This window comes from Aspergillus glaucus, assembly GCF_001890805.1.
Source record: "Aspergillus glaucus CBS 516.65 unplaced genomic scaffold ASPGLscaffold_5, whole genome shotgun sequence".
NCBI classification, from domain to species: Eukaryota; Fungi; Ascomycota; class Eurotiomycetes; order Eurotiales; family Aspergillaceae; genus Aspergillus; species Aspergillus glaucus.
Genome location: NW_019170457.1, coordinates 583,963 through 596,758, shown reverse-complemented (window position 1 = coordinate 596,758; position 12,796 = coordinate 583,963). Strand labels below are relative to the sequence as shown.

Here is a 12,796-nt window from a genome sequence, read left to right as displayed (position 1 = left end):
AAACCCTTGCACTAGGATGGAGAGGAAAAGAAGAAAAGGAATCAAATCGGGTCCGGGGGAGCCGGTTATTTATACCTGTGCCAAGACCATAAAACGACGCTAGTACAAGCGAGCCTCTTAGTCGGTTACTATTGGTCTATAAGGGGCGAGCTATACCTGTTTAGGAAATCCGACTGCTGCCACCAGGAGAGGGAGTCATACAGAACAGAACAGAGTAACTACAGAGAACAGGACTGGCTTACATAGTTCAGATGACTCGTATAATAATGTGTATTTTATTACTTAGGTACGAAGTACAAATACCTGATGCCAGAGTAATACTCTACCCCATGCATAGGGCGGAGGACTGAGCACAAAACAGCTTATTTCCAAGTACCACTTCGGCTTCTTCACATCGACTCCGTAGAGACTAATAAACAGTCTCTCCAGATAGGGATCCTCGTTCTGTACTCCGTAAGACGTGCACTTTGCAGTACCCAAACGGCCATCATGAGGGGTAGCATACCACCGCCCAAGCTGCACGTGACACATGGCGTAATGCCGTCACCGGAATATGTGCCGCCCTCTCATTGTCTGCTGGTAGAAGCTGCCGCATGTCCCTCTGCCCGAATTGAACACTAATGAACGCTTGTGGCCTTCCGTGGGCTACTCACAATACAACTATCTTCATATTCTTTTGAATCCTCCCAGTTGAAGCCATATTGGAGCTTCCGTATGGCTATCTCATTATCGGTTGATTATCGTCACTCCGCATCGGATTAAGAAGCCCACCCCCTCCTCAATCGAACAATATGGATACCGTTCAGAAAGAGCACGAGCGGCTGCTCAAGAAGCTGAGAGGCTCGCAGGGTATTCAGAATGTGCAGTCCACGATAGACTTGCTCCAGTCGGCTCGGGATACGATCGCATCTGGTTTGTTCCCTTCGGAGTTGGAGGCCGGTGATATGCGCTGACGATAAATTGTATATCAGATCCAACCCAGGCGTCGATTACTATGGCGAAGCTCCAGAATCCTGTCAAATCATCCTTCGACTCTATCAACGACAGTCTCAAAGAAAGCCATAGCAGTCTTAACAAATACAGCAAAGCGCTCGACAAGGTAAGGACGCCACATGATATTCTAACCTGAATATCGCTAACTTCTATAGTTCTTCAAAGACAGGCCACTCCCGAGCACCGAACATGACGCCCTATCCTCCCAAGAACACATGATCAACCGAGCTATCGCAATGCACCTTCTGCGAGAAGGCCAGTTCTCTGTTGCTGCAACATTCCTCTCCGAGTTAGTCGAAACGAAATCCCGGAACTCACAACAAACGACGGAATATAACCCCGCGAACGAGGCGACGAGCCTCCTCGATATAAACGAAGCTCCGTCCGACCAAGTCCGGAAACAGTTCGTCAAAATGTATTACATACTGCATGAGCTGAAGGAGAACAAAAACCTGCTGCCGGCTATAGAATGGGCAAGGGAGAACAGAGACGCTCTAGAGACAAGAGGCAGCAACCTCGAATTCGAGCTCTGTCGGCTACAGTTTATCTGGCTCTTTAATTGCGAACAATACCCCGGGGTACCCCTTTCCGCAGGACGGCAGGCGGCTCTGGAATATGCCAAACGCGAGTTTCATGTCTTTTTGCCTAGATATATGCGGGAAGTGCAGCAACTGATAGGAGCAATGGCGTTTTGCCCGAACTTGCAAAACTCTCCTTATCGGAATATTTTCAATAACCCGACCGCCTGGAGCGACGTCTCTTTATCGTTCACGCGCGAGTTCTGCTCACTGATGGGCCTTTCAGCGGATTCGCCCTTGTATATAGCTACTACTGCTGGTGCGATTGCTCTCCCGACATTACTGAAGCTGCAGACAATCATGAAAGCCAAGCGGACTGAGTGGACGACGCAAAATGAGTTGCCTGTGAGTATCCTATTCCAAGTTCTTCCTTCTGTCCAAGATCACGGCTAACCTGTTCCAGGTCGAAATCCCACTTCCACCATCATATCTCTTCCATTCTATTTTCGTCTGCCCCGTGTCCAAAGAGCAAGCGACTGACCAAAACCCACCGATGATGATGCCTTGCGGACATGTGATTGCAGAGGAGTCACTGAAACGGCTGTGCAAGAGCAGCCGGTTCAAGTGTCCTTATTGTCCAAACGAGAGCCATCCTGGCGAAGCACGAAAGATATTTATGTGATTTGCGTTTTGATTACACGAGCAGAACATTGCAGTTATGCCAAGGGCATGGGAGAAGCTACCGTAGAGACTTCCCACTAGCATTTGAGACTGGATACATGATTTCTATTGCGGTGTTATGGGTTGGCGTATTGGATTGGGATGGAGTCTTGGGTATATAATCACTTACTTGCACATAATGGAAAGGTCACTTCTGAACTCACTTATCTCTGCTTTCTGTGCACTTGTGGGGATGCTTCCGTTTGTCACAGTTAACCATGCTCTGGAGAAATGCTTCTTTTCTCGTCGCTAGCCCTCCTTATCCATTATCATTTCCATCCAAAATGCAACTCCCCTCTCTCCTCACATTCCCAATAGCCCACGCCAGCCCCGTTTCGAGCACAAAAAGCTGAACAGCAGCTCCACGCTGCCATCCATCACTCACTGAACAATATAACCACAACTAAGCACGATGAAGATACCCAAGCCCTGCTCAAGAAGGTACATGGCGCTCGACCTCTTCTCGACAGATTGCATAGTAAGGTGGTCTCTCTCTGTTCAAGTGTTTGTCTAGGCGTGTAAGGGATCATGGTTGGTTGCTAATCACTAATATCATTGATGAACATAGGATCTCTTGAATGTGAGTCTTTGCCTTTGCATTCCTACTTTATTATCGCTAACAGTGTCTGAATTACTAGGGAGGTGGTGGTGGTGGCGGCGGCAGTAATTAAATACATGCCGTGGTCGAGTAGGATATGAATTAAGGACCCTAATATAGCCATATAACCACTATACTGAGAACATAATGAAGGACCTCTTGAAATTTCTGACATTCCCCTTTTGTAAAAAGTTCCTGTTCATGAGGATCATGACTCGTCAATTCCGACCATCGGAACAAAACCCATCACATTTCCATATAAGGAATCATTTCAAGAGAAACCCCGCCTCCTAATTGGCCCGCTAATCCCCACTTCACCTACAATCCAAGTATCTCATTGGTCTATGTCAGACCCGTGACCACGCGGCAATTTGGCGATGCACTTTACGCGTGGAATACAATCTTACGCGTCTTATCAGCTGCGAGAGATACATCGCTGCATGAAACGTTGCTTGATCACAACGCTTCATGCATATCTAGATAGAGGGGAAATGTAATGTATAAAATAACTGCTTGAACGGATTTTCCCTCCTATAATGACTCGATGAGGGGCTCTTACAAAAGCACCTGTTCCCTGCCGTTCGAGGACAAGGATTTTCTGGCCTTCGGATACGTACGTTGTTTTGTAACTAGCAGTATTACTGATAAACCTTTTTGCCCCTGATTTTTCCAGACTGTTCTTTTCTTTCGTCTCTTCTTTTCTCTTTACAAGTACATCATTCAACAGAAGTAATTATAAGGCAACAAAAAGAAAATAAAATGATCTCAACAAAACGCCCCCTACCCCCAGAAAACACCTCCAAATATCGCCCCGGCAAGACCTGCTCCCGAACCAGAAATCCCATCCGCGAAGCACGAGAATCCAGGCGCCCAGAACGAAGACAAAAACCCAGTAGTCCACAGGATCGCAGGTAACCAACCCCCCCAATTTGCAACCGAAGATGTGTTAACAATATCCAGCCCCTCAGGCTCCCCAATCGTAACCCTCAGCGTTGGCCCCGAGAAGCGCCTCTTCGCCTGCCACGAAGACATCCTCTGCGCATCCCCGTACTTTGCAACTTGCTGTCGCGAACAATTCGGTATTTCGTCGCGAGGGAAACGGATCGAGCTCCCTGATGAACAGCCGGAGGTTTTATCGTGTGTTCTGGAGTATTTGTACAGGGGCGATTATACACCTCGGCTAGTGCATAATGGACGACGGGAGCAGTGGGAGTTGGAGGATATGGACACGGATAGTGAGGGACAGAGCCATGGGGCTACGATGCTTCATAAGGCGGCTGGGGGTGTGATTTTGAGGGATACGGCTGTCTAGTGAGCTCCTCCCTCCTTCCTCTTCCTCCCTTCTATTAAGGTCCAAGTAGTTAACAGGGAACAGCTGCGCTGCAGAAAAATACACACTAGAGCCCCTAAAACGCCTCGCACTACGCAAACAAGGCCTCCACACGGGCATCCAATGCAGAACGATCCTCACCAGCGCACGATACGCCTACGCCAACACGCCAGATAGCGAGTCGAAGCTTCGAGCGCACTATCTTGCGCTGATTATTCGGAGCAGATCGACCTTTAAGAGGAGTGGGACTATGCAGATGGAGATGGAGGAGGGGGGGAAGTTGTTTTTTGATTTGTTTGTTGCGATGTGTAATCATATGGTTTGTATCCCGTGCTCTTGTTTCGTTTTGGAGTTATGATGAGGGTTTGCTGATGGTGTTATAGGATGATCTTTCGGCTATGGCTAAGCGGGAAGGTTGATGTCTTGCTCGTGATTCGAATGATGTTAATATTCTGGTGCGGCTTACTGTTGTTGTCTGATGTGCTTGGTCTTTTCTATTCCCCTCTCGCCTGTTGGGTCATGTTTAATACCTCTCTTGTCATGTTTTGTATAGTAGGTTTTGTATAATACGGTTCTTCTCTATCAACTAGCATTATAATAATATGTTCAGATGAATAACAGCAGAGACAGCAGCCTGCTACATGTCTGTGCATTTCTGTGCATGATATAAGAAAGCGTCGGTGACCAGGGACAGTTGTCGTGTATTCCGTGGGAAACACAGTATCAGATAGAACTGTTCATATCAACCCGTCGACGCTGGTGCATTATCGATGGGCAGTTGGTGTTACCGGCTTCGATTCCAATGCAGAGCACTGGGCAAATGAACCAGTGTGTATGATGGTCACTGCGTAGGTTATAAAGGCCATAGTATGTGTACCTGTAAGTATATCCGGCATAAACAAATGCTTGATCGCAAGTGATGTTGCGCAGAAGCGGATATCTGCTTTACGAGATTCGTTGAGGATTTGTCCCGAAAGACCCTAAACTCCTGTTCCAGGGAACGCAGTACCACCCTTGCTCAGAACAACCATGCCGCGTTCACGTGCAATGTAGCCCTTCATGAGACCCTAACAGATGGTCAGTGCTAAAGCAGGTAGATCAGATGCTGCAAAGCTTACCTTGTATATGAGATTCGACAGGAGACACTCAACCTCATCGATGTCGACGCGGGTTCTGTCATTTGCATGAGTACCAATCCTTACAGCTGCTGCGAATTCAGCGACAGGAACGCGGGTTCGTCGCATAGGAGGTTGATCATCTTTCGGTTCTTCAAATCCTCCTGCAACGAAGACCTTCCGAAATAGGTTCCGTAATGCGATGTCGCGTCCCCTCTCAAGCGGTAGGTAGATACGTCTTTTGACAAACTCATCCTCTCCGGCGGACATGGCTGCATCAAAATTACCGAGATCTCCTTTTCTGATGCAGTCACAAAGTGGGCGGAATAATCTCTCGAGCCGAGGGAATGGAGCAAGCAGTTCTTCGCTAGGGAGAGTATGTGTCGTGACGATATGACAAGGCACCAGGTACATCAAGATCAATCTATACCAGTTAGTTAACAAACAGTGAAGAAACAAGATAAGGATACCAACTCTTTGTTTTTGACTGCGTTCCGATGACATAGTTTCCATGCATATGCCAGATGTTTCTCTGCCTGTCAAAGAATTGTAAGAATCAGTGCATCCACATAAAGCAAGTCCTTGTACGGTATACCTCTGCATAATCCTCATCCAAGAAACGAATCACTCCGACGTAGTATTCGAAAGTAACGATGTGGGATTTAGGGAAAGCCTCCAATGGAGGAAGGTCTGCCGACGAAGCGTTCAGGGCGCGAAGTAAGCTCTTGCAGAGCCCAATCGAATTGAGCTACATGAATAAATTAGAAGTTTTCATCGTAGGTAACGCGGTCATCTCGTACCTTGAAGTGTGTTTTGAATGTCAAACTAATCATGTTGTAAACACCCCATTTTCGCGATTCCTCGATACTAGGAGTCCTATCTGGGTTTCAGCAAAGCAACACAAATAGCCGGGTGGTTGCTTACCTGTCATTGAGACAAATGGTGAACAGCTTGTTAATCACACGAGCGGCCTCCTCAAGTTTTGCACTCTTCTCCGAGTCAAACGAGATGTCATCTTGGAAACGGTCGTTGAATGCAACCGAGTCTTGTGAAGCTAGTTCTGCGTCTGCTCTAATCGCGAACGTCCGGACGTATTTCCCGACGACATACAAGCATGGTATAGTCCATGCCTCGATGCCTGCATTCGTATAGCCCCGGCCCAAAACACTGGATACCTGATTCCACGCATTGAATACTTCGACCCAGCTACCGCGTCCATCATCGAACTTCAGTATCTCCCCCGCAGCTTTCCAATAGGCCGAAAAGACCTCGATCCATGCATTCTGTTCTTGTTTCGGAAGCTTTGGTCCATTGGCTTGGAAAAGAAAGTATCGAAGATCCGAATGTAGATTCGCGCCGTTGGAGTAAGCGTAGAACGATCGGAGACGATCGGGGTATTCGGGAGGTGCGACCGGTGTGAGAGAGGCTGCCAGGCGGGGACCGGATAGTTCTTTGTGGCCTTCCTTAAAATCGGTGAATACGGATGCCATTGTCGCAACTGCTAGCGAAGATCACCGATTGTATCTAGTCGCCTCAATAGCTACAGACCTGGAGACCTTCAATCGTCGAAGGCGGTGGAGGCGGGGAAATATCGTTAGATAAGCAGATGAGGCTTGACAGCCCGTGATCAGCCGCTGTGGCTGAATGTCCGAAACGGGAATAGGGCCCAAAAAAACGCCGCTGTCCTCCACTCGCTTAGCCGAAGGGCGGCAACCCTAACCACAACAAGTTCACAAATCCTGAACTCCGGCAACCATAGTCCCCGGCACACCTTTCTCGCGACTAATCATCACAGCGTCGACAAAAGTAAGTGCTACCTTTTGCTATTTTTGAAATTGAGGATTTGTTACTGACTTCAGATTGTCCAGATGGGTAAGTGAAATTTTCCCAACCTGTCCCGTCCTTTTTTTCCCTTTCGATCGGCTGCGATGCGTTCCCCCTGCGACGAACACGTTTGGACAAAAAATAAGTGTCTTGGATGATATCGGGTTCTCGAACGAATTTTTGGAAGGTGGAATTTTGGTTTTTCGAAGATTTTACAGCTGGTTATGGGGTGCTTGGGAGAACGAAATAAGATCGCATTTGGACCAAAGTCTTTTCATCGCTTCATTCCGAATTATCGATGAATCCGCAAATCGTCTACATCATGTCGCACGCAGCCTACGCATTGATCAATCCGCTTTAAAACGGAAAGCCACACAAGCCTCGAACGAACAATGACTGACTGGACTTTATAGGGCGTCTCACGGAGTACCAGGTCATCGGGCGTCACTTGCCCACCGAGGCAAACCCCACGCCCAAGCTCTACCGCATGCGCATCTTTGCGCCCAACCCCGTCGTGGCCAAGTCCCGGTTCTGGTACTTCTTGACCCAGCTCCGCAAGGTCAAGAAGGCCAACGGTGAGATCGTCAGCCTCAATGTGGTATGTTTATGTCTTGTGGAGGCTCCTAAGTGATGAGAGCGACGTTCGCTGACTGCGTCCTCAGATCGCCGAGAAGCGTCCCACCAAGGTCAAGAACTTCGGTATCTGGCTCCGCTACGACTCGCGCTCCGGTACCCACAACATGTACAAGGAGTTCCGTGAGATGAGCCGTACCGACGCCGTTGAGGCCCTCTACCAGGATATGGCTGCCCGTCACCGTGCCCGTTTCGGCTCCATCAACGTATGCATCCCTTCCGGCTCTGTGTTTCCGAATCCACTATCTAACCCGTTATCGCAATATAGATCCTCAAGGTCATCGAGGTCGACAACGCCGAGAACATCCGCCGCCCCTACATCAAGCAGCTCCTCACCAAGGACCTCAAGTTCCCTCTGCCTCACCGCGCCGCCAAGCCTGCTGGCAAGAAGATCTTCGCCTACTCGCGGCCATCTACCTTCGCATAAATGTGATGTTAGGGGTTTTGGGAGTAGGAGTGTGTGGATGAACGATAATGATACAGCCATAGCATGCAAAGAGGTCATAAAGCACGCAGAGAACACAGCGTGTATTTACCACTCAGAAAATGGGAAGGATTGTTTTGATGTCACTCTAGTCCTCTGCAGCGACGGTTTTTCAAGTTTATATCACAAAAAACAAAACTTGGGGTTTCTTTTCTCGGTTCATGATTTTTCCCGGCCATGGTGTATACAATGTTTGAATGATGATGTAGTTTTTTTTTTTCCTCGATAAGTACAGATCAGAGTACACTTGTGGGCGGCTGCCTGCCAATTTTGCCCCGTATGTATTTGCTTTTTCTTTTTTGCTTTTTCCCGTCAGCACTATGCGTTTCGCGGTATATTAAAAATGATATACATATCGAACCTACGGATATCTTCAGCAAACATTTGCTATCTATCTGCTTTACTGTTTTGCAGACATACGGCTAGGGTAGTATTCATGACGGATATCCAGCATGCCATTGGCTGGCGCGCTGTTGGTGCTGAAAAGCAATGAGATTCAATACCTCTTATCGAACATTGCCATCAACCCTCGTATTCTCTACAGGTACTCCTGGTACAGAGCTTTACATCCAAAGATAGCTGCCCGTATATTTATCGTACTTCATTGGTCTGGTTAGTAATATCGCGGAATTTCCCAGGTACCGATTGCGTCATTGGTCCCCATCGGTCTTTCGGACGCCGAGCACCAGAGCCGCCCGCACTCGGAATTTGTTCAACTTCATCCCTACTTCTTTCTTCTTCCTTCTTCTCACTCTCACTAATTGATACCTCCCCTCCCATTGACCATCAATTCTACTCACAATGTTCGCGCGTCAAGCTTTCAGGTGCTCGCAGCCCTTCAAACAGGTAAGAGAGCTTCCCCTCTCTTATTTACTATTTATCTCGCTCTTTGTCGGGGAGCATTCCAATTGAGGACCTCGGGGTTGTGCTAAATCTCGTCGCAGGGCCTCCGCAAGTACTCTACTGAGGCCCCCAAGGGCAAGTCGTTGACTCCCGTCTACCTTACTGTCGGTCTCGCGGGTGCCGGTATTGGATTCTACCGCTACAGCACCGGTGCTGCTACCGCTGAGGCCCCCCGGCAGAAGGTTTTCGTCGGTGGTGACCAAGGATGGGTTGACCTGAAGCTCGCGGAAGTTGAGACTGTGAGCCACAACACCAAGCGTTTCCGCTTTGAGTTTGAGGACAAGGAAGCTGTTTCTGGCTTGCAAGTTGCTTGTAGGTAGCCCGATTCTGATGTGTGGTCTCACAAAGGATCAATGCTAACTGGAACTATAGCTGCTCTTTTGGCCAAGTTTAAGCCTGCTGGCGCTGAGAAGCCCGTCATCCGTCCCTACACTCCCACTAACGATGAGGGTAAGTCAAGCCAATTGAACTTTGTATGAGATTTGAACTAACCAATCTATTTAGAGGAAGCCGGCCAGCTCGAGCTCGTCATCAAGGCTTACCCCAACGGTCCCATGTCGGAGCACTTCCACAGCATGAATGTCGGCCAGCGCATGGAATTCAAGGGCCCTCTTCCCAAGTACCCCTGGGAAGCTAACAAGCACGACCACATCGCCTTGATCGCTGGTGGTACCGGTATCACTCCCATGTACCAGTTGGCACGTCAGATCTTCAAGAACCCCGACGACAAGACCAAGGTTACTCTGGTGTTTGGCAACGTCAGCGAGGACGATATCCTTCTGAAGAAGGAGCTCTCGGATCTGGAAAACACCTACCCCCAGCGCTTCAAGGCCTTCTACGTCCTAGACAACCCTCCCAAGGGCTGGACCGGTGGCAAGGGCTACATCAACAAGGACCTGTTGAAGACCGTCCTCCCCGAGCCCAAGGAGGGCAGCATCAAGCTCTTCGTCTGCGGACCTCCCGGTTTGTACAAGGCCATCAGTGGCACCAAGGTCAGCCCCAAGGATCAGGGCGAGTTGGATGGTGTCCTGAAGGAGCTGGGCTACAGCAAGGACCAGGTCTTCAAGTTCTAAGCGAATTGACTACGTTTCATGGTTATGTGGCATAGAAGTATTATGTTGTCAAATAAAAAGAAAGCATTGTTTTTGGACGGGTATGCACCCGTGAAGTTGTACTATAGTGACCCGATATGATGCTGGATGCGACAGTATTTCAATTGATATCCCTTGGTTTTCAATCATCTATTCTTCGCGTATGTGTTCAAAACTTACTGTATCTACCGGAGCCCCCGGGTAACTGCACCCCCGGCACAGGCTCGTTCGCGGGGAAAGCTATGCCAAAGTACGGGCAGCGCCCCGCTACGGATGGGCTGGTGGCGCATAGGATCTCTATGTACAAGTACAATTATATGCGTAGTGTGATACTTCTTGAGAAATCATACAATTTGCTTGCTAGCTATTTTTTGTTGCTAACAGAATTAGTTGCCATGGTTATAAGTGTGGCCCGGCGGGTCTCAAGCGCAGATATATATTTCGTCAACACAGCAACATGAACAGCGACCCAGTGAAAATAAGACGAGACAATGAAACAGTGATGATATTGTTAATGATTGAGAGCCTTTTCAGTATGATGAATGACGAGCAGTATCCTTTTGTTTGACATAGTATGCAAAAGATTAATGGTTGCTAGAGCCCAAGAGGTTGAATTTGGGCGCATTCTTAGCTGCAAAATAGTGAGGAGTAGTAGTGGGCGCTCGCCTAAAACTAGGTATAGACTGCCCCGAAAAACCCGGTGGCTGGGCAAGTCCTGAACCAGCTTAATCAAAGAATGCCCGGAGCCCAGGTCGACCGCCCCCCCCCCCCAAACCCACCAGCGCCCTAGCGGCAGTTTAGCGGCCGCCCCCTAAAAGACGAATAAGTCCCGAAAATTTCTTCTCCCTCTTCTTTTCTTCCCTCTTCCACTTTGCTACCTTTTCGTTAAACAACCCCCCCAAAATGCCCCCCAAGGAGGATAACAAGGCCAAGGATGGCACTGTGACCGTCAACATTGATGAGTTCACCAGATCTCGCGACAGTGTAAGTTTTTCTTTTATTTCCTTTTGATTCGTCTTTCCCCTTGGTTTTTGGGTAAAACAAGAGCTTCTTTTCCCGCGTGTTCCCCCCAGTAAACAGAGCTTCCTTTGGGCGACCTCCCGCCCAGTGGCTTTACCTGCGTTTGGTTATGCACCGTGTACATACAGCATGTCGTGCTTCCCGCTTGCTGCCTTTCCTTTCTACATTTATCATCGCGATCGCATTCTTTATTCTTTGTACTTGGCCATGTTCAGCTCGCGCGCTTCGCGTCGCGACTTCACGCATCGCTGGGCCCACTGTCTCTGTCATACCCACCACAACTAACACCACAAAATAGGTCCTCGTTAGCCTTACGCAACTGAGCTCAGCAGTCGCGGACTTGTCGCGCGCCTACATCAACCACTCCAACACTGTCTTGGGTCGCAAGCCCGAGGATTTCGACCTGGGCATCATCAACAGCGGCATCACCAACGCCCTGTACCAGAATGGTCTGCTCACCCGTCCCTCCAGCCCCGGCGCCAAGTCCGAGGCCGGTGGTGACAAGAAGAAGCGCAAGCGCAATCACGACCCTAACGCCCCTAAGCGGGCCCTGACCCCGTACTTCTTGTACATGCAGCACAACCGGCCGCAGATCCAGAAGGAGCTTGGCGATGACAACGTCAAGCCCAAGGATGTTGCTGAAGAGGGTACTCGTCGTTGGGGGAGCATGACTGATGTCGAGAAAGCTGTATGCTGTCCCTTAGTTGGAGTTAAACCATTAAGAATGATGCTAATTGATCGCACGCAGGTCTGGAAGAAAATCTATCTAGAGAACCTCGAGAAGTACCGCCAACAAATGGGCGAGTACAAGGCTCAGAAGGAGCAAAAAGCCCACGAGCATGACCAAGCGGCCAGCTCCCAGCTGCAGCAGGAGGCCACCGCCGAGCCGTCTCAGGCCGGATCCGATGACGAGGAAGAGAACGAGGAGGAAGAGGACGAAGAGGAAGCCTCTCCTGAGTCTGAGGTCGAGGCTTCTCCTACTCCCGAGCCCCGCAAAGAGCCGTCGCCCCCGCGCAGCAGCAAGCAGCGTCGCCGCAGCGATGTCGCCAAGACCTCCAAGGCGGTCGAGGAGTCTCCCGTTGCACCCAAGTCCCCCGAGAAGAAGAAGCGCACCAGTGCTCGCAAGGAGAAGGAGCAAGAAACGCCTGCGCCTGCTTCTACTCGCAAGACTACCGAGACCAAGCGTCCTCGGAAGAAGAGAAAGAGCGATGCCGGCGACGAGTAATTTAGCCAATGATATATTGAATCTTTGGTTAGTGGGTGCTTGGATGTACTTTTGCTTATCAGCATCTTGTGTGTTCTTTGTCTCGCGGGAGTTTCTGGGCGCATGTAGTACTGGTTACTAGTAGTAGTTTGCAATGAATCCAAAAGTTGATGATGTCTGTCCCAAAAAGGAAACCGGTAACTCTTATCAATGACTAACGGCGATGAGGTTCTTATCAATTCGCATCGGCCAAATTCGGTGGAGCCTTTTTTTTTCTCGTGGATTCTTCAGTTTCGTACTATGTATATAAGACCGTGTCCGCTGTAAATATCCTTGTAGATAATAGTTTATTTGTCTCTTTTT

General features: G+C 49.1%; 6 protein-coding genes across 6 annotated transcripts; 5 read left to right on the top strand and 1 right to left on the bottom strand.

The window, feature by feature from the left end:
- The first annotated feature begins 501 nt into the window (after nucleotides 1-501).
- On the top strand, nucleotides 502-2,536 carry ASPGLDRAFT_144979 (ubiquitin-protein ligase RMD5). The gene is made up of 4 exons (XM_022541838.1): nucleotides 502-912; nucleotides 972-1,099; nucleotides 1,149-1,916; nucleotides 1,975-2,536. The coding sequence occupies exons 1-4, from the start codon at nucleotides 792-794 to the stop codon at nucleotides 2,191-2,193; spliced, it is 1,236 nt and encodes a 411-aa protein (XP_022403231.1). The 5' UTR covers nucleotides 502-791; the 3' UTR covers nucleotides 2,194-2,536.
- A 1,019-nt stretch (nucleotides 2,537-3,555) lies between these two features.
- ASPGLDRAFT_44351 (BTB/POZ domain-containing protein) lies at nucleotides 3,556-4,795 on the top strand. The gene is made up of 4 exons (XM_022546012.1): nucleotides 3,556-3,740; nucleotides 3,790-4,140; nucleotides 4,205-4,478; nucleotides 4,543-4,795. Exons 1-4 carry the CDS (start codon nucleotides 3,589-3,591, stop codon nucleotides 4,576-4,578), a joined length of 813 nt encoding a protein of 270 aa, XP_022403230.1. The 5' UTR covers nucleotides 3,556-3,588; the 3' UTR covers nucleotides 4,579-4,795.
- Nucleotides 4,796-5,139: 344 nt separating this feature from the next.
- On the bottom strand, nucleotides 5,140-6,764 carry csn12 (the record flags this gene model as incomplete). The annotated part of the gene is made up of 6 exons (XM_022543319.1): nucleotides 5,140-5,226; nucleotides 5,278-5,698; nucleotides 5,749-5,810; nucleotides 5,870-6,022; nucleotides 6,075-6,150; nucleotides 6,199-6,764. The coding sequence occupies 6 exons, from the start codon at nucleotides 6,762-6,764 to the stop codon at nucleotides 5,140-5,142; spliced, it is 1,365 nt and encodes a 454-aa protein (XP_022403229.1).
- A 378-nt stretch (nucleotides 6,765-7,142) lies between these two features.
- On the top strand, nucleotides 7,143-8,158 carry ASPGLDRAFT_23720 (60S ribosomal protein eL20; the record flags this gene model as incomplete). Its single annotated transcript, XM_022543318.1, has 4 exons — nucleotides 7,143-7,146; nucleotides 7,512-7,696; nucleotides 7,761-7,937; nucleotides 8,000-8,158. The coding sequence occupies 4 exons, from the start codon at nucleotides 7,143-7,145 to the stop codon at nucleotides 8,156-8,158; spliced, it is 525 nt and encodes a 174-aa protein (XP_022403228.1).
- Nucleotides 8,159-9,016: 858 nt separating this feature from the next.
- ASPGLDRAFT_64799 (cytochrome b5 reductase family protein) lies at nucleotides 9,017-10,191 on the top strand (the record flags this gene model as incomplete). The annotated part of the gene is made up of 4 exons (XM_022548820.1): nucleotides 9,017-9,061; nucleotides 9,160-9,430; nucleotides 9,491-9,568; nucleotides 9,623-10,191. 4 exons carry the CDS (start codon nucleotides 9,017-9,019, stop codon nucleotides 10,189-10,191), a joined length of 963 nt encoding a protein of 320 aa, XP_022403227.1.
- Nucleotides 10,192-11,047: 856 nt separating this feature from the next.
- On the top strand, nucleotides 11,048-12,617 carry ASPGLDRAFT_166831 (uncharacterized protein). The gene is made up of 3 exons (XM_022542633.1): nucleotides 11,048-11,193; nucleotides 11,528-11,917; nucleotides 11,978-12,617. The coding sequence occupies exons 1-3, from the start codon at nucleotides 11,113-11,115 to the stop codon at nucleotides 12,452-12,454; spliced, it is 948 nt and encodes a 315-aa protein (XP_022403226.1). The 5' UTR covers nucleotides 11,048-11,112; the 3' UTR covers nucleotides 12,455-12,617.
- The last annotated feature ends 179 nt before the right edge of the window (nucleotides 12,618-12,796 follow it).